The following is a 20,010-nucleotide window of genomic DNA, read 5'->3' as shown; positions in this document are numbered from 1 at the left end:
TACGGGGCTCCATTCCGTGACCCTGAGATCATGACCTAAGCCGAAACCGAGTCAGCCGCTCAACTGACGACACCACCCAGGCGTGCCCCCCTCCCCCCAGCGCGCTTCTTCCTGCAGGGATTGGATGTTACAGAAAATAGAAACGACACATCACTTCCTTGTTCTCCTCCACTCCTGCCCCTCCCCCTTTGCACTTTGGTTAAAGTCCTGAGCATGACGTTCTAGGCCTTCGGTGGCCCCTGCCAGCCCTTCTCTTCTTCCCTCCTCTTGTCTCCCCCCTCCCCCCTCCAGACTCATTATTTTGAGGGTGTATTGGTTTCCTCACTGTTTTCCAAACCACTGCACCCTTCCTGAGTCTGGGCCTTTGCATGTGTTTCTTCTTGGAACCCGTGTTCCCCAATAATTTATGTCTGGTACCTTCTTTAGGTTTCCCCTCAGAGAGTTCTCTCCAGGCCCTCTAACAGCATCTGGTTTGTCTGGCTGTCGGCTGCCTCTTTCCTTCCACTGGTGCTCCTTGAGGCTAGAAGCACCACTTAACTCTAGGACTTCAGGGGTCCTAGGAGTCGCACACATATTTGACAAATGGACAAAGTAATCATGGGCTTTATCGGAAGAGGATCATCTTGTCTGACTAGTCTAGAACTTGAATGCCCTCCGGGTGCGTCTGTGTAGACATGGTCCGGTCTGACACTGGGAAGGACTCAGGAGCATCCAGTGTCCTCCGAGCCCCGCCGGCCGCTGAGCCGGGCCTCCTTCTCATGGTCTGCACTCTTCCTCTGGCAGCCACACACATGCCCGTGTGTCCTCCACGTGCCGGCCATCCCTGGGAGATGGCTCTCGGGGGGCCTTTCCCTGTCCCTCAGGTGATGCAGAGGGGGAGGGGGATTTGGAAGTCTCATAGGTGCTCGTGCTGCATGGTCAGACGCTGCTGACGCTGCTCCATTCGTCTGCAGCCCTAGCCTCATCCCGTCGCTGTCTGTGGAGAGCAGACTGTGTCCCAGGCTTGGGTCCAGCACTTCGCATGCATGGATCCTGACGTGAGCCCTGTGTTTGGTGTGGGTTTGGCCGTCTTCACAGCTGAGGAAACGGCCAAGGAAGGTTACCTAGTTCTCCCAGGGGCGGACAGCTCTTCACAGGTGAAGCTGGGATTTGAACCCCGTTGCGTCTCAGTGAGATGCTCCTGTTTGCTTTGCCCTGTTGCCTCTTCACACTTCGTGATCCTTTAAAATTTTATATACTATGCGGAGTTGAAAGTATCAGTAACAGTGTCGGGACACCTGGGTGGCTCAGTCGGTTAAGCATCTGCCTTCGGCTCAGGTCATGATCCCAGGTCCTGGGATCGAGCCCCGCATCCGGCTCCCTGCTCGGCGGGGAGCCTGCTTCTCCCTCTGCCAGCTGCTCGTGCTCTATCTCTTGATATTTCTCGCTCGCTCTCTCGCTCTCTGACAAATAAAAAAACCTTTAAAAAAAAAAAACTCAAAAGTGTCAGTAACAGTTATGATAACTTGCTCTTATCATGAATATAATATCATTTAATATCAAATGACTTTATAAATGGTAAACATACAATGCAATTAAGCTTTTAGAGACTTGGAATAAAAGACTGGGTATTAACTACATTTTATGACATTTTATTGTTTCCTAGGCAGTTTATTTACTTTCATATCACATATGTTAATAATACTATTTCTGATCCTGGCAACTTCTTTTTTACTGCTGCCATATAATTCGTTAATGTAGTTTTTCCTGAAGGAAATGTACGTGTGTGATCACAGATAAATTGTGGAGCGTGTTGGTATAAACGTAACGTATCTTTTCTTGAACTTACCAGGGACTGGAGAAGAAGATGACTACATTGATGATTTTAATAGGTGAGAAACGTAGTTGGGCAACAAATACAGTGTAAACAGTTTCTGACACAGGAAGTAGGACATAATTCCATTTGTGCTCATTTTAGTGTATTAGACTCTCCTGTTGGTACTGAGTGCAGATGGGGAGAAGACAGTTAATCCAGGATTGTACGCTGGACTTTGAAGCCTGTTTCGGTTTGGCATTAGAATGTGTTGAACAAATGCATTATGTCCAGGAAACTTGACAAGAATGGGTCAAGCAGAGGCCTCGAGGAAGGGATGCAGAGTCGCTCAAGAGATGTCGGGTCGCCGGGATCCATGTGCTCCCCGCAAACGCGGTGGGTGGGGGAGGGGGGAGGCACACACAACTTTAAAAATGGCCCTCTCCAGTTATTGTTCTGAGTCAGATGACATCGCTTAATACATTGTTTCAGACCACTTTTTTACACACATAAGGACAGTATAATCCAATGATTGCCTAATAGTTTGGAAATATTTGTTATGGATACGATTACAAATTTTAAATTAGAGTCTGAGAATTTTATACAATTGACAGGGTTTTTTTCTCCCCCCAATTGGGAATTTATTTTTTAACAGAATAATTTATTGGGCGTCTGGGTGGCTCAGTTGGTTAAGCGACTGCCTTCGGCTCAGGTCATGATCCTGGAGTCCCGGGATCGAGTCCCGCATCGGGCTCCCTGCTCAGCAGGGACTCTGCTCCTCCCTCTGACCCTCCCCCCTCTCATGCTTTCTCTCTCTATCTCATTCTTTCTCTCTCAAATAAAATCTTAAAAAAAACCCAATAATTTATTAGTTTTTTTTTGAGAAGTGGCACGATGTAGTAGATGAAATAGTAAAAATCTGGGTTTGCGTCTTCCTTGACCTTGTGTCCATGGTCACCTTTATGGATCTTCGTTTTCTAGTCTCTTGAAGTGACTTGCCTGTTTGTGGCTCACTAAGTCACTTTAAGGATCAAGTGAGATAATATGCATGAAATTCATGAGATTTAATATCATTTTATTATATTTTATTTAAATGTTTATATTCAACGTTCTTTTTTCTTTTCTTTCTCAAACTAGTACCAGCCATCGCTCAGAGAAAAGTGAGCTGAGTATTGGTGAAGAGATCGAAGAAGATCTTTCTGTGGACATCGATGACCTCAATACCAGTGATAAAGTACGGTGTGGGCGTTGCCCGAGGAGTGCTGCTCCTGCCTGAGTCTCTTGCGGTGGTGGACTGTAGAGCTTTAACAAAATCCTGGCCCCGGTTCTGGAGTCAGAACTGGCCCACCCAGTGGTGTTAGTCAGCAGAAGCGAGTCGTCCCGTTTGGAGAAGTCAGGCTAGAAATCAGCGCAGGTATAAGAGAGGCCGTGAAGCTGCGTCTCAGTGGGCAGGTCACTCAGCCCGTGGGGGCGGTACACCAGAAGTGGACGCAGGCTGTGCAGTGAGGGGTCCGGCCCCGAGATCCACATATGGCCTTTTTATGAGGCAGACAGCGGCGTGTACTTCCATGTGTGTCAGGAGAGGTCAGGGAGCCTCTCAGGATCTCCTGTCGTGCCCACGGAAAGCTGTAGCCGGGTCAGGCGAGGGCCTCTCGGGTTGTAGGTCGTTACAGCCTGGAGGCGAACGTTGCTTTCCAGAATGAGGAGGGAGTCAGTGCTCGTGACCCTCAAGGGATTAGCAGACGGGAAGGCCTTTGAGAGAGGTTATAATGAAATGTTAACAATGTTTCAGGGGAGGGGGGGATGGGTCAGCCTGGTGATGGGTATTAAAGAGGGCACATTCTGCGTGGAGCCCTGGGTCTTACGCAGAAACAATGAATCATGGACCACTACATCAAAAACTAATGATGTATGGTGATTAGCATAACAATAAAAAAATTAAAAAAGAAATGTTACAGTGTTTCATACATGAAACGAGATGTTAATAATGAAAACAGGTCTGAGCCAGCAACGTCTGGGCACATGTTCTTTCATGGACTGTGGTTCTTAGGCGAACTTTAACCTTCAGTCCTTGGCTGGTTTGTTCATGGAATGCAAGTGGGAATGCCTGCCTCCCAGAATTGTTGGCAGGGTTGAGTGAGAACTCCCGGCATGTGGTCAGCCTCCACGGTCTGCCCCTTACCGGGCACCTCATGCCGGCCTCGGAGGCCACTGCGTGCCGCATTTAAGTTAGCAGAGGGGCTCCGGACGGGTTATTTTAGCAGGTTTTTGTGTTGTTGTTAATGTAGAGTTTTGCTGTTAGCTCAGTCTTTTGGTAATTCTCACAGATTTCAAAATAGGAAGAGGGTGAGGTAGAGGACTTTGGAATATGAAGCAGTTTGTAGAGTATAAGATATTTAAATTATAGCAATGTATTTTAAGGATTGTTTATGACTCTGCATTCTGATACTGGTTCTTTTTTTTTTTTCTTTTGGACAACCAAGCTTGATGACCTGACACAGGACCTGACTGTGTCCCAGCTCAGTGATGTTGCGGATTATCTGGAAGATGTTGCATAGACATGAAAGAAGGAAGTATTCTAATCAACAAAGGACAAAGGACTCTGATCAGTTCCATTTTTTATTTTTTTCCCCAATCACTCTTTGCTGGAATGTCTGCTCCCTGTTGGTGCCTTGTGTTTCAAAAAGACTGCAGATATTTTTAAAAATTTAAGTTTTCATTATACTAAACAAAAAGCTTCCTACTTGAGCCCATGTGTGGAAGATACAATATTCTTAGTTTGGTTTGGCTACACATTTCTCTGTGGAAGTTGATTATCTACAACTCAAATTCATTACAAGGAGTGAACCCATGAAAATATGAGTATTAAGAGCTGACTGAAAGGTGTCAATAAAGCTGTAGGTTCACACAACTCTGTGTGTGTGTGGCTTTAGCCATCCAGAATCCAAGCGCATTTGGTATTAGGCGGTTGTGCAGAGAGTTGGCAAAGTGGCCTGAAGCTTATTACCGAAAGATTTGATATGTCAGCTTTATTTTGTATTTCCTTCCATGTGGAAGGGTTGTTAGGCCAGTAAGCTTTTATTAAATACTCCTGTGTGTGCTAGTATTGCTTGTTTTGAAGAAATCTGGAGGTCGTTTTGACTTCTAATCCACAAATTGTCGCTGACAGCAGTTGTCGTTGCCTCCCCGTCCTTAGGAGAAGCTGTTGGTCACAGGCTCTCGTCTTTATTGTTGTAATTTATTGTGTGTAAAGATGCCTGGAAACATACTTGATACCAGAATGCATCTGAAACCACCAAGCAGTGCTTTTATTTCCAGTCTGTAAATTGATTGTATTAAAATCCAAATTGGACTGTCACAGTAGTAGTGGCCTCAGACCACATGCAGAGTGCTGGGCTTTGTGCACTGTCCGTATTTCCTTGCGTCCCGTCCGGATGGAGCCGGTGCTGGGCCTCGGGCAGCCTCGCTCCCTCTGCCCGCGCCGTGCTGCTGTCCCGGGGGCGGGGGAGGGGGGTCGCTGGCCTGCACTGCTGGGGGTGCCGCGTGTGTGTTCCCAGGACTGTAAGTGAAGCTGTGAGCGTGTGCTACATTTTGTACTTTTTTATTTGAATTAAATTATGTTTTTTTATTAAAAGTCACCTTTATTAATAAAGAGTAAGCTAGACCTACTTGACTGATTTCAGCAAGTGAGCGGACTTTGTCACTCCCGTAGTGCCAGTTTTTCGTATCTGCCTCAGTGTTAACAGAAGTCTTTGCCGGGCCCTCGTATGTGAAGGGCAGCCATAACGAAAGGGTTGCGATTATATAACACGGCAGTGTGATTGTGTAACATCTGTGAACCTGAGCCACGAACACCCAGAGGAAGTCAGAAAGTGGGCCAATGCGGCCTGGGAGCCGCTCTGGGGGCCTGCCCTCGCTTTGTGGGCTCTGACCTCAGTCCTGGTGGCGTGCCGTGTCCTGTGTGAGTACACAGCGCCGTGTGGAGATGTAATCTGTTGCTGAAAGTCCCCCAGTGTGCTTGTAAAATGCATTTCCCTAGATGTCCTCTCTGTAAACAGTCGCTTTCTATAAAGCATTGCGTTCTGCTCTGGGTCTCTGGAATCTGTGTCAACTGTGTGACTCATTTTTTATATTATCTGAAAGGAGCTAGATTTCAGTGAAATGATTGGAAAGGAGAGCAGGAGGTGGCTTTTTAAATTTATGGAAAACTTTGAACAGCAGCATCTGAAATTTGTCATTTTTGTGTTACCCAGAGAATCTGACCTTTTGAGGACATCTGGGAGGATGGGCAGGAAGGGCCAAACATGGAGCCGCCTCCATCGCCGGCCATATACCTAGTGAGGAGAAGTTCCATTTCCACATGTGTATCTCAGCTAGGTTTTGAGTGTGTGACTAGTATTTTCTTTTTGTTCGGAAATAGATTTTGACATACTCATCCATGAAACACATTTTCATGGTAAAACCTGAATTTTACAGTGGAATTTTTCAAGTGTGAGGTGTCGTTTTATTGATGATAACTCAAAGGGAATAAAAAGCTTTTACTCTCTCCTGTTTGTGTCCCTGCCCCCGTTGTATCTTGTGTGTGATGGTAACACCGTAGCCCGGTGTGGGCCTGCCCACACGGTCGCTGTCCCCGTCTCACGCCGGCTCCCTGGGCCCGCACAGAACCAGCATGTGCCACATGCTACCCTGGTGGGACCTGTCTTGGAATGTTTGCATCTGTCCCTCCTGGTCCGTGGAGCCCTTCTCCAAGAAACCGCCAGACTGGCTTGTTTCCCTCTTGTTCTCGGAGATGCTCCAGCCTGAGGGGATGCCTGTTTTCCTTCCCACTCTGTCTGTCACGTTCACCCCGTGTTTTTACTCCTCTCTCGTCACTGACACGGGCCTGTTTACTGTCATAAGCTCCATTAGAGCAGGGACTGTAGTCACCTAGGTATGTCCTTGGCACCTGGAATAGCATCTGGCCCCAGTGCGCACCCAGGAAGGATCTGTGGGCGCACAGACAGGCTCTGCAGGTGCTGGCAAGGGTGTCCGAGAAAGGTTTCTGTCTGGGCAGCTGCCTTCTCAGGACAGCGTTCCACAGTTGAGATCAGCCATCCTGACTCTGAGCTTGGAGAGGCCTCCAAGCTTCCAGTCTGACAGGTAGGTTCACGGTTCAGCTAAGGCCATCGGATGGAACCAAAGCTAATGAACATTCTCCCAAAGGCAGCAGGCAGTGGTCCTGTCCGTGGCTCTGCGTGGCTGTCGGCCCAGGGAACAGCAGAGGAGGCTCACGGTAGCTGGACTGCCAGCCCCACCGGACACCCATGATGGTGGCGAGGAGACGTGGCTTCTGCAGAAAGCACCGCCCCGCGAGTCCGATGCAAGTCCTGGTCGGTGTGGTCGGCCCGGCCCTCCTGACGCGGGCGTGTGGCCAGCCTCTGTGCGAGGAAGGGGCCCTTCGGGAAAGCCACGCAGAGACGACCAGGCAGCTCCCCGTGTGACTCACCCGCGCCGCTTCCCCACGGAAGAGAGTGAACGGCGTGCTGCCGAAGGCTGAGATGCACACACGCAGCAGCCTCTGTTGGGAGAAACCGTTCAGAGCACAGAATGATCAGACAAAAACCCAACTGTCCTGTTGGAGAATTGAGAGAACTTTTGTACCTAAAAGAGGCCACTTTGAAAAGCTGATTGATGAGAAAATGGGCTGGGTCCTCCGGTAGAAGGGCTGGGTTGCAGGGTGCCCCGCACCTGCACTGATGCCTCTGGGACGGGGCTCCACGTGCCGGGCCCGAGAGCAGAGAAGGTGTGTGTGATGTGGGGACGGTGGGGGTGGCGGGGCTGGGAGCTGTAGCGGCCGAGACGGGAGCCCCACGGGCCCGGAGCAGGCTGCACACGCCCTCACGTGCAGCTTCTTGCCTGCGGAGCTGGTGCGTCCTGGTGAAATTGGGTGATTCTTAGTGTAAAAAACGACTTCCAAGATTCCTTGACAGGGTTGAGCATGAGGTTGCCTACACCGGATGCTGCACATGATGCCAGGACTACAGGGTTAGCAGGGGAAGTGATTTTTGAACACAGGATTTCTATCCTCATGGAAAAGGAACCCTCCTGCCAACCAGGAATGAATCCCAAAGCAAGGTCAGGGGCCTGGCATCTCCCGCATCATTGGGGTGTGCTGCATTGCTGTGGTTCACGGCTGCCGCTTGGAGCCTGGCCATGCCCCGGCCATGGCTCTCCCTGCGCAGACCACCTGGCGCAGTGCCCCTCACACCCCAGTGCCTCCCAGGAATCAGAAGACCATGCGGGGAGGGCGGGAAGAGCCGGGTCCAGGGGATTCCACGGGGCAGCACAGATCGGGAGCAGGAAGCAGGCAGAGCAACAAGGTGAAGGGGTCTACACGAGGGCTGGTCCCATGGTCACTTCTGATACTCTAACTTGAGTTGTTTTTAGCAACTTATGCAATCTTCAGATTTGGCAAAATCATTTTCCCCACTAATGTGCAATTTTCAAACATTGATAGTTGCAATAAAAGCCGATTTGGCCTTATAAGTTGCCAGGTATTGGCTATCAATTTTCTTCATACTTATTTTCTTTTGAATCCTTGAAGTTTGTGAAACTGAATGGTAGCTCTTTTGAAATGAAGATTTTGGTGACTAAACCCCCTTCCCCTTTAGAGTATTCAGCATTTCTCTTGCTGCTCTCTCAATCCATGTGGGATGTGGTTTTGGATCTTCTCTGACTTCTGTTTTAAATTTTGATACAGGGGCACCTGAGTGGCTCAGTTGTTAAGCGTCTGCCTTCGGCTCAGGTCATGATCCCAGGGTCCTGGGATCGAGCCCCGCATCGGGCTCCCTGCTCAGCGGGGAGCCTGCTTCTCCCTCTCCCACTCCCCCTGCTTGTGTTCCCTCTCTCGCTGTGTCTCTCTCTGTCGAATAAATAAATAAAATCTTTAAAAAAAATAAATTTTGATACAGAGAATGATACTCTGTGCCAGCATACCAAATCTTGAACCTCGATGCCACGTGTTTCTTCAGACCCTCATACACACGGTTGCCCCTGCTTTGGATGCACCACCTTCGCCCACCTCTCCATCTCACACACACCTGGGCAATACCTGCGGGGTCTTCCAGGGCCTACGGTGGAGAAAGCACATATTCTCTCTTCCCTGGGTGCGCCAGGCACTTGTCACCTGTTTGCTCTTACTCCCTGAACACCCCGTCGTGGGGGAAATCTCACCAACAGCTGTTTTCCAGAGGTGGAGGGTGCTGGGCGCACACCTGCACCACAGGATGCCCTGGTGTGGCCCGCAGTGATGGGGACCTGGGGAATATCTGTGCACCTGTGCACTGAGGGCTGGAGTAGAGAGAGTGGAGTGCTGCCTGCTGGGCTGCTTGGAAACCGGACAGACAGAAGAAGCAACTTGGACCGTCCAGGAGGAGTAGAAGAGCGTCCTACAGAACTAGCAGCATCATGATGTTTGACGTGCTCTTTGAATTCAGCACCCGGAAACACTGGTGGCGGGGGGGGTCTGCCCAGGAACGGCAGAATCACACGGAATGAGCAGAGGGCGCTTGTGAGAAGCAAGGGTGTCACCCAGCAGGGAAGTGCCGTGTGGGGGGCGCAGCCGTGGGGGGCGGGACAGTTGAGCGGGGCCACGGGAAGCCAGGAGTCTCCACGGGCTCCTCTGCGGGGGTAAATACTGCGCACCGCTCGGGCTCCTGCTGCATTGAGGAGCTCGTGCTCGTAGGGCAGGTACCACCGTCGTGGGCAAATACGAGCTCAGTCGGTAGTAACCGTTTTCACTCGGGCCAGCATCCTAGGCCTTAGCGGTACTTGGATGTGGAGGAAAGGAGAAGAGAGAGGGCCTTGGGGGGTCGCTCTGCTTCTGAGGAATTGCCGTTCCTCTTCCGAGGCCTGATGCCCACGTCGCTTCCCCTCGCCAGGTCCGCCCCCAGAGTGATGCGCTGGTGAGCCCACTTCCTCCTGTCCCTGCCGGCGGCCTCCGAACTGGGACTCCACTGTCCCTGGAGGGGACTATGGGTATAGTATCGACATGAAAACCACCAGAGCAGTTACAAAAATGCATGTATGCCATAAAAACTTATATTCTTAACTATGATTTTAGCTCCCCCAAATGCACTGTAGTTCTATCGTCAAGACGAAAGAAGAACAAGTCTTAGTGGTAGTACATTGCGGACTGAGCTGGGGATGGGCTCCAGTTTCCACTTACTTGTGCCGCTAGGGATCTCTGTGATAAAATGTGAGAAGTTATCCTGACATTAATCATAACAGAGTGTTTTTCAGATTATACCAGAAATAGTAATTCATGAATTAAATTCTGAATACAAATAATGAATAGGCTCTTGTGGTATTTGATAATCTAATTAATGAGAGGAGAGCATCACATAAACATGAAAAATATTTAAACTTATTGCTGATTTGATACAATTTCGGTAAACTTAATAAAAGCCTAGAATATGCTGTTACGTAGAGGACATTGATGACAAACTGGGGAATGAAGATCATTAAAAGAGCATTTGTACTGTTACAATGTCACTAGTTACTGAGGAAATTTGAAATGCTGTAAATCCCACACTCATGCGAAGAAGAATATTCCAAAATTTGACAATTCTAAAACTTTCATGTCCTCTTCAAAATTATATATCAGCAACTGAAAAACCATTCTAATCAATCAGTCTAGAGTAAAATTAACTGCATAGAGAGATTTTAAAACGTCATTCTGATATGAAGAGGAGGGTATCAAAGACTACACCATTAAAACAACATATAGGAAGAATGAATTGTGAAGAAGATAATGTCAGGCACTCGCATCCTTTCTCAAGGCCGTGTGGTGAGGGTCCAACTGACGTCAACGTACCCATCACGGGGTCTATGTTGTAGGTGAGGAACCCAAACAATATGAAGCTGGGCGCGTACTTACGTATTGTTCCTCTCCTCTCTCTCCAGGAGGGGAGAGCCCTTGGACGTCCCTGTGAAATGTAAGCACAGACCACGAGAGAGGGGAGTCTGTCTCTCCAGTAGCCTGTAAGGCTTGTCCTTTGTCCCAGGTCCCAGTAAAATTTTTTCAGAAAGCTCTAACCGTGCAGAAATATAAAAACACTTTCTCTGCAGGCCTGGCTACTGGGCATGACTCACCAGAGAACAAACTGGCAAGCGGTGAGCAGAAATAGCTGAGACAAACCGCAGGGCCGGGAGAAGGTTGGGCAGTGTTACAGGCCGGCACGCAGCTCATCCCTCTTTCCAGTCATTAGCAGATTTCTTGAGCTGTAAGTCATGCTCCATACCGCTTACCCATGTGAAGTGTAGAAGTCAACAGTTTTTAGTATATTCACAGACTTGTGCCACCATCACCACATCCATTTTGAAAGATTATCATCACCCAAAAAGGCACCCCGTCCCCGTTAGCAGTCCCTGCCCGTCCCCTCCCCAGACAACCACTCCCTGTCTCTGTAAAGTCGCCAGCTCTGGACATCTCTTCTAGACGGAATTGTATAATACGTTGTTTTGCCTCTGTGACCGGCCTCTTTCCCGGGGTATCATGTTTTCACGGTTCATCTATGTTGCAGCTGGTGTCAGTTCTTCATTTCTTTTTATTGCCAAATGATATTCTGATTGGATATGCTGTATATCAGGTGTCCAGAAGTTGGTGGAGATGGGGTGTTCCCAGTTTTTGCTGTTGTTAATAATGCTGCCGAGAGCATTTATATGCAGGTTTTTTTGTGTAGATACAGGTTTTTTTCTTGGGTGCATATGTAGGGGTGGAATTCCTGGGTCCTGCAATGACTCTGTTTCGTACTTTGAGGAATTGCTAAACTGCATTCCACAGCCGGTGCATCATTTTGCATCCCCAGCAGCTATGGACGAGGCTTCCAGTTTCTGCACAGCCTCGCCAACGCTCATTATTAGCTCTTTTTTTGAATATAGCCATTCTGATGGGTGTGAAGTGGTACCACATTGCGGTTTCAATTTGCATTTGGAGTATATTTTATGTGCACTCGAGAAGAATGTGTGTTCTGCTGTTGTTAGGTAGAGGGTTCTACAGATGGTTTTTAGGTCCAATTGTTTAATAGTGGTGTGTTCAAGTTTTATATTTCCTTATTGATCTTATCCTTAGTTATTTTATCCTTTATTGAAAATGGGGGTATTGAAATCTCCAACTATTGTTGAGTTATCTCTTTCTTCAATTCTATCGGTTTTTGGCTTCTTGTATTTTGGAACTCTGTTGTTAGGTGCAGATATGTAATTGTCATGTCTTCCTGATGGATGACACTGTTTATCATAAAATGTCCCTCTCTGTCTCTAGCAATTTTGTTTTGTTTTGCTTTAAAGTCATTTTGCCTGATATTAGTATAGCCATTCTGGCCCTTATGGTGGCTGTTCGCATGGTGGTTATTCCTTTCAAGCTACTTGTATCTTTGAATCCAAAGTTTGTCCCCTGTAGATAGCGTATAGTTGCATTTAAAAAAAATGCAGTCTGGTAACCTCCACCTTTTGACTAGATTGTTGGATCCATTCACATTTGGTGTTATTATTGATATAGTTTGGATTTATGTTTGCAGTTCTTAATTTTTGTTTAGTATATGTCTCATGTTTTTTTTTTTTTTTCTCTGTTCCTGTGCTGCTTTCTTTTGCCGTAAGTGAGTATTTTCTAGTGTAACATCTTTAACTCCTTCACTTATTTTTTCACTGTATTTTCACTCTTTGTGTTTCCAGTCTTAGGATAATTGACATGTAGCACCATATGGAGGTGTGATGGGTACAGCATGACGGTGTGATGTATGCATATACCGTGAATGGAGGTGTGATGGGTACAGCATGACGGTGTGATGTATGCATATACCATGAATGGAGGTGTGAGGGGTACAGCATGACGGTGTGTTGTATGCATATACCGTGAATGGAGGTGTGAGGGGTACAGCATGACGGTGTGTTGTATGCATATACCGTGAATGGAGGTGTGAGGGGTACAGCATGACGGTGTGATGTATGCATATACCGTGAATGGAGGTGTGAGGGGTACAGCATGACGGTGTGTTGTATGCATATACCGTGAATGGAGGTGTGAGGGGTACAGCATGACGGTGTGATGTATGCATATACCGTGAATGGAGGTGTGAGGGGTACAGCATGACGGTGTGTTGTATGCATATACCGTGAATGGAGGTGTGAGGGGTACAGCATGACGGTGTGATGTATGCATATACCGTGAATGGAGGTGTGAGGGGTACAGCATGACGGTGTGATGTATGCATATACCGTGAATGGAGGTGTGAGGGGTACAGCATGACGATGATGTATGCATATACTGTGAATGGAGGTGTGAGGGGTACAGCATGACGATGATGTATGCATATACCGTGAATGGAGGTGTGAGGGGTACAGCATGACAGTGTGATGTATGCATATACCGTAAATGGAGGTGTGAGGGGTACAGCATGACGATGATGTATGCATATACTGTGAATGGAGGTGTGAGGGGTACAGCATGACGATGATGTATGCATATACCGTAAATGGAGGTGTGAGGGGTACAGCATGACGATGATGTATGCATATACTGTGAAGTGATCACAACAGATTCTGCTAACACCCATCCTCTCATATAGATACAATAAAAAGAAAAATGAAAACTTCTCCTTATGATGAGAACCATAGTTTCTACTCTCTTAACAATTTTCCTGGGTGTCCTCACTATGGTTTTAAAGTACTTTCTTAGTGATTGCTGTAGGGCTCACAGTGTACTTCTCAATCGATCCGAATCTGCTTAGGTCCACACTAAATTATTTTCACTAAGCGATGGAAACATCGCTTCTATACAGCTCTATTCCCTCTCCTCTTGTTTTGTGCTTTTATTGTGATCCTTATTGCCTCTACTTCACAAACCCAAGAATGACCTGTTATAATTATTACCTTATATACTTCCGGGTCCTGCGAAGAACCTGAGACTGTAAAGTGAGGGAGGGAGTAGGAGAGGGAGAGGGGAGGAAGGGAAATCAGAAAAGGGGGGTGTTTGTAAACTCCCACCTTACCGTTCCACAGAGAACAGAGCCCACCCTTCTCTGCCTCTGTTGGCCGACAGTGAACCCTGGGGGGGCATCCCTTTCTGTGACCGGCTCACCTGTTCCACGTGCAGACGTGGTTGTGGTGGTGTCTGAGGTGACTCGAAGCACTCCCAGGCTGGTCTTGCACTTCGTCGAAGTGGCCGTATGTGGGGCCACTGAGCTCCGCACAGACTGGATGACTCCCGGTGGGTCTCAGCGGAGTTTAGAGGACAACTGTTCACAGCTGTCTGGGACCCCTCAAGAGACCGAAAGCGTGCTGGGTGACAGTCCCAAGCACCATCGGCTGAGGGCGCTGCGGAGCCTCGCGGCCGGAAGCAGAGTTGGTTGGCTGGTGAGGAGATGCCCAGGCTTAGAGAGGCAGGCCTACCTGGTTTCCTACACTTGAGCACTTCTTCCCACGGAAACGAGAAATGTCAACGCACCAGCTGCCCGGCGAAGTTCTGAAATGTAATTCTCTCGGAAACTGGAGCTTCTCTTTGCTCATGCTCCGCACCAGGGGAGAAGGACTCTGTTATATAGTCAGGATAAATCGTAGTAAATGAACATGTGAATGGCTTCAAGACCCATCCATTACCTTGAAACCAAATAACTAGTTAGTGACATTTAGATATTTCTTAGAAGGGGACCAAAATATTCTGAGCTTTAAGTGCCAAGTCAACAGAGGTGTTGAAATAAGCCTCAGGAAAAATAACTGGCCAAGTTTTGCCCATGAAAATATGTGTTTTAGGTGAAATAACAAATCAACATAATGAATGTGAGCGGATGCTCGTGGGAAAGTGGAAGTGGTCCCATTTGAAGGAAGGAAGCCTGGGTCACGGAGAGAATCACAGTGTCCAGGGCCCTGTGGGGCCTCCAGCTCCTCGCATGGTCCACTTCTCTGGACCCTGCCTCTCCCATCCACTGTGGGTGCTGAACCCTGGCTTGCTGTTTTTACACTGGCCTATAGAGTTCCAGGGCCCTCAGGGTGTCCTGGGGGCTGTGGAGAGGAGACTGGAGCCCCATTTGTTCTTCCTTTAACATATAAAGAAGTTGTGAGATTTAAAACTAAGAATTCTCCTTTGCTGCTTTGGGGAAAGTGCCTCCAGCCCCAACCTTCTAGGAGTTTCAGAACGGACTGCTTCTGTCGTGCACACGAAGCCGTTAGCCTCGGCTGAGGCAGTGGTTGGCCTGCCACCTACAAGGCGTAACCACCTGGCAGGGGAAACACCACTTTGTAAAGAAGAGCAGCGGGAGAGCCGCGCCATCCACCAGACACGTCACCGATGCTCCGGACAGATGGCCAAGGGCTCCTCGCGGGGACGGGCGCCGTTGTGCTCAAAGTTAGAGCGATTACTAAAATTATCTAATGTGTTAAGAACACCACCCCTTCAAAAAAAAAAAAAAAAACCTGTCTAAAACTACATGCTTTTCTATTCACATTTAGGTATTTAAATAACTCTGTCTACACAATATGCCCAGTGATGGCAACAAGCAAAACGACGTCATTTACCGAGCTTGCATGTTCAAGTTGTATCCCTGGGAGCAGGGGCAGTTGAACTAGAGCTATTCTTATTTCTTAAAAAAAAAAAAATAATTGCCATGGGAGTACAAAAATATTTGGCAGCGTATGTCTTGAGAAACAGCAGAGAAACTTTAAATGTTTTTCCTAGGGAGAAAGTAAATGGAGGTAAACCCGAAAACAGTGTTTAACTGGCCAACTTCATAAGAACAAAAATAAATACTCAGTTGATCCATTGTGGCCAAGTAAGGGTGGAGGGAAGAGGGGCAGAGAGGAGCCCCAGAGCAGGTGCAGGAGGGAAGGCTGGGTGCGGCGGGGGGAGGAGCGCGGTCCGGAGGGCAGGGGCGGGGCAGGAGAGGACCTGGGCCTGCAGAGGTGCTGGACACTGCGCGGTGAGTCAGGGACCTCCCAGCTGGGGGACAGTTTGGTCGCCTGTGCTGCTGGTGTCAGAGCCATGCTGACCCAGCGGGCTCCGCGGCGCTGTGCCCTCTCGGGGGGGCTGCAGACACGGTAATCTCATCTCCTCGGGGACTTGCTTCCAGACCCCCAAGTCCAGCAGGTGCTTTCCAGCCCAGTTCTGGGAACGCTGGACTCCAGAGGCGGGGGGGCATACTTCCTGTGATGCATTTGTATGCTTAACAGGCTGGTTTTGTGGGTGGCATCTTCTCCCCAACCTCAGAGATCCTCAAAAACTGAGTTGATAAAAATCTTCCGAATTCTCAGGAGGTTATTTCTGCATTGAAGAAGGAGTGAAGTCCTCAGTTCGGTGAAATCCATTGTTATCTCACTATTACTGCTGGCCTGCCCATTGGACTGAATCCCACGCCTTCCCCAGGTGGACCGGCCAGGACTCCTGCCAGTCTCCCACACGGCGTGGCATTGCAAGCACCTCACAGCATGCCATCTGCCCCCAGTTCTAGCCATGGCAATACAAGGCCGATGTACACATTTCTTTGTGGAGACCCACTCCTCTCTTGTCATGTGGCCTCTAAGAAGCACTAGAAATATAGGCCACCTAAGAAGAATGCATACCGGAGTAGGAAACTTTGCAGAAAATTATCTTGCGATTTCTTTCCAGAGTAGCTGAATTTTCCACTGTGGTTTGGCTTCTGTGGTTTCAGAAGCAGTGTGTGCGCTGCGCGTGTGCTATTATGTAATAGCCACCCCGATGCCAGGCCCCCATCCTCACCCAGCCGCGCTCGCGGGTGGGGGCCCAGCTCACAGGACCGTCTGGGAGTGCTCTCACTGACGGAGTGTTCTCTCCATGCGGAAGCTTCGGAAGCTTTAACATGGAAAATGTATTTACCATGTTGGTTCATTAATGAATAGTCTTAATGAGTGTCCAGATTTTTAACTTTTTTCTTCAGCCACTTAGGGCCTTAAATTAATTCAGGCTCCTCATCCTCGATGTCAGTTTTATTGCCCAATACTCGGTCTGTGCAGTAGGGCTGTAGGGGAAGCAATGCATTCGGCATCCAAGTGCGATCTCGTCGAGCTGTTACTTTGTTGGTGGTCTCTGGAGTACCCCCTTTTTATTTTAAAGATTTTTTTTTATTTATTCGTTCAAGACACAGAGATGCAGAGAGAGAGAACATGAATAGGGGGAGAAGCAGAGGGAGGGGGAGAAGCAGGCCCCCCACTGAGCAGGGAACCTGATGTGGGGCTCAATCCCAGGACCCTGAGATCATGACCTAAGCCGAAGGCAGACACTTAACCATTTGAGCCACCCAGGCGCCCCCTCTGTAGTACCCCTTAAAGGCCATAGAGAACGGTGGGGCCAGCAGAGGGGGCAGCCTGAGTCCCTGAATGGCTGCGTGGAGCAGATTCCACACCCCCTGAAATTCTCCTGCATTAAGTCACGGAGGTGTTTTTTTTTTTTTTTTTTTAAGAATGGAAAACAGTGAGTGCCCCACGGGAGCAGTGGAGGGCAGTGGTGGGGGAGAGGGGCAGAGGGAGACAGAGAGAGAGAATCCCAAGCGGACCCCATGCCCAGCACAGAGCCTGATTCAGGGCTCAACCCCACGACCCTGAGATCATGACCTGAGTCAAAATCAAGAGTCGGTCACTTAACTGACAGAGCCACCCAGGCGCCCCAAATCACAGAGGTTTTGAAGCTGACTCTTCCAGCAGCTGTTATAACTTACACCCCAGCTAACATAAATTTTCATTTTATGAGAATCATAAAATGAGTCTACCCACACATTCTTTAAAGGTCACATTCTTTCATTCATTCTTTCTCTCAATACCATGAGACGCCTGTCCTGTGTTATTTATTTATTTTTCTACTGTTTTTTTTTTAAATTTTATTTATTTATTTTGACAGAGAGAGAGAGACAGAGAGAGAGACAGTGAGAGCGAGAACACAAGCAGGGGGAGCGGGAGAGGGAGAAGCAGGCTTCCCGCCGAGCAGGGAGCCCGATGCGGGGCTCGATCCCAGGACCCTGGGATCATGACCTGAGCCGAAGGCAGATGCTTAATGACTGAGCCACCAAGGTGCCCCGTCCTGTGTTATTTTATAGAAATAAATCCCTCTATTGAGTTGATTTTTTGTTATTTGCTTTACTCCTAAAGGTGATGAATAGAAAGAAATTCCAGTAGAATGTTTCTTATTCGTGGGGGTCAATCAAATACAAGTTTTCCTGAATTACTTGAAGAGAAAAATATCACACTGAAGGGAAATAATAAAAATAAGGTGGAGGGTGGTAAGGGATGGCAATAACCATCCACCAAAGATTGCAGTTTTGTGTTCCTTTTCCTGCATCACTGAGAATAGTTCTTGTTCACCAAAAATGATAATCATACTAAAAAACCTGAGTGGAACTTTTTCTTTTGTTATAAAAAACTTAATATCGTCTTCACTCCACAATCCAGGTCAAAGAGATATATTGGAAAATCGCGGCAAACACTGTAGTAAATTAGACAGCATTAGCACAACATTAGAAGCATTTCACCAGATAGAACCCTATTTGCACTAAAATACAAACCGCGTATGATTAAGTGTAATAGGTTTGCCAAACTCATTCACACGAATGTGCACAAAACCACAAACCTATGCTGGAAAGGACACAGGGATTCCCAAACACATAGATTCAGCCTGTGTTTGGATAAGAAGATTCACTGATGTCCATGTATTAATTCCCAAAGGATCTATAAACTCAGTGTAATCTCTTTCAATTCTCATAGGGGTTTAAAAACACAGACCTTGACAAACTGACGCTGAATTCATGTGGAAGGAAATATGTGGATAAGTGGTCCCTGCCACTCAGCCACCCACTCTCCACAACTTTGCCACCTTGCTTATTTCCTCTGTAACTCTTACCACCATTTAAATCACTCAGCCTGGGGCGCCTGGGTGGCTCCGTCGGTGAAACAACTGCCTTCAGCTCAAGTCATGATCCCAGGGTCCTGGGATCGAGTCCTGCATTGGGCTCCTTGCCCAGCCAGGAGCCTACTGCTCCCCCTGCTTGTGCTCTCCCTCTCTCTCTCTGACAAATAAATAAATAAAATCTTAAAAAAAAAAAAATCACTCAGGCAAAGGAAACAGTCAACAAAACTAAAAAGCAACCCACGGAATGGGAGAAGATATTTGCAAATGACATATCAGATAAAAGGCTGGTATCCAAGATCTATAAAGAACTTATCAAACTCAACACCTAAAACCCAAATAATCCAGTCAAGAAATGGGCAGAAGACGTGAATAGACACTTCTCCAAAGAAGACATACAAATGGCTAACAGACATATGAAAAAATGCTCCACATCACTTGCCATCAGGGAAATACAAATCAAAACCACAGTGAAATACCCTCTCACACTGTCAGAATGGCTAAAATTAACAAGTCAGGAAATGACAGATGTTGACGAGGATGCACAGAAAGGTGGGAATGCAAGCTGGTGAAGCCACTCTGGAAAACAGCATGGCGGTCCCTCAAAAAGTTAAAAATAGAACAACCCTACAACTCAGCAAATGCACTACTGGTATTTACCCCAAAGATATAGACGTAGCGAAAAGAAGGGCACATGCACCCGAATGTTCACAGGAGCAACGTCCACAATCATCATCCACAAACTGTGGAAGGAGCTGAGATGCCCTTCAACAGATGAATGGATAAAGAAGATGTGGTCCATGTATACGATGGGATATTACTCAGCCATCAGAAAGGATGAATACCTACCATTTGCATTGACATGGGTGGAACTGGAGGGGATTACGCTAAGTGAAATAAGTCAAGCAGAGAAAGACAATTATCATATGGTTTCACTCATATGTGGAACATAAGGAATAGTGCAGAGGACCACAGAAGGGAGGGAAAACTGGGAAGAAATCGGAGAGGGAGACAAACCATGAGAGACTCTGGACTCCGGGAAACAAACTGAGGGTTACAGAAGGGAGGGGGCTGGGGGGATGGGGTAACCAGGTGATGGGTATTAAGGAGGGCACACGATGTGATGAGCACTGGATGTTATACGCAAGTAATGAATCTTTGAACACTAATGATGTACTCTATGTTAGCTAATTGAACATAAAAAAAATATTTGCTTCTGCATAGCAAAGGAAAACATCAAATGAAAAGGCAACATAATGAATTGGAGGAGATATTTGTAAACCACATTTATCTGATAAAGGGTTATATAAAAAATATAGAAGAACTTCTATAA

The 20,010-nt window shown here is 47.6% G+C and overlaps 1 protein-coding gene across 4 annotated transcripts in view; it reads left to right on the top strand.

Moving 5' to 3' along the window:
* The window catches only part of CEP43 (centrosomal protein 43), a 30,561-nt gene extending 24,221 nt beyond the window's left edge, over nt 1-6,340 (top strand). For 3 of the 4 annotated variants that reach the window (XM_088023798.1, XM_088023800.1, XM_088023799.1), the window contains 3 exons: nt 1,832-1,871; nt 2,930-3,026; nt 4,276-6,340. In XM_088023798.1, coding sequence (XP_087879924.1) covers nt 1,832-1,871; nt 2,930-3,026; nt 4,276-4,350 — 212 coding nt within the window. In that variant the 3' untranslated portion in view covers nt 4,351-6,340. The remainder of the gene's footprint in view (nt 1-1,831; nt 1,872-2,929; nt 3,027-4,275) is intronic. The other variant, XR_015768283.1, reaches the window with a different exon arrangement.
* Nucleotides 6,341-20,010: the final 13,670 nt, after the last annotated feature.

This window comes from Eumetopias jubatus, unplaced genomic scaffold (assembly GCF_037043125.1).
Source record: "Eumetopias jubatus isolate StellerSeaLion01/CBP00866 unplaced genomic scaffold, mEumJub1_p1.0 scaffold_6, whole genome shotgun sequence".
Taxonomy (NCBI): Eukaryota; Metazoa; Chordata; class Mammalia; order Carnivora; family Otariidae; genus Eumetopias; species Eumetopias jubatus.
Note: the sequence above shows the minus strand (reverse complement) of the source record. Positions and strands in the feature narration are given on the sequence as shown.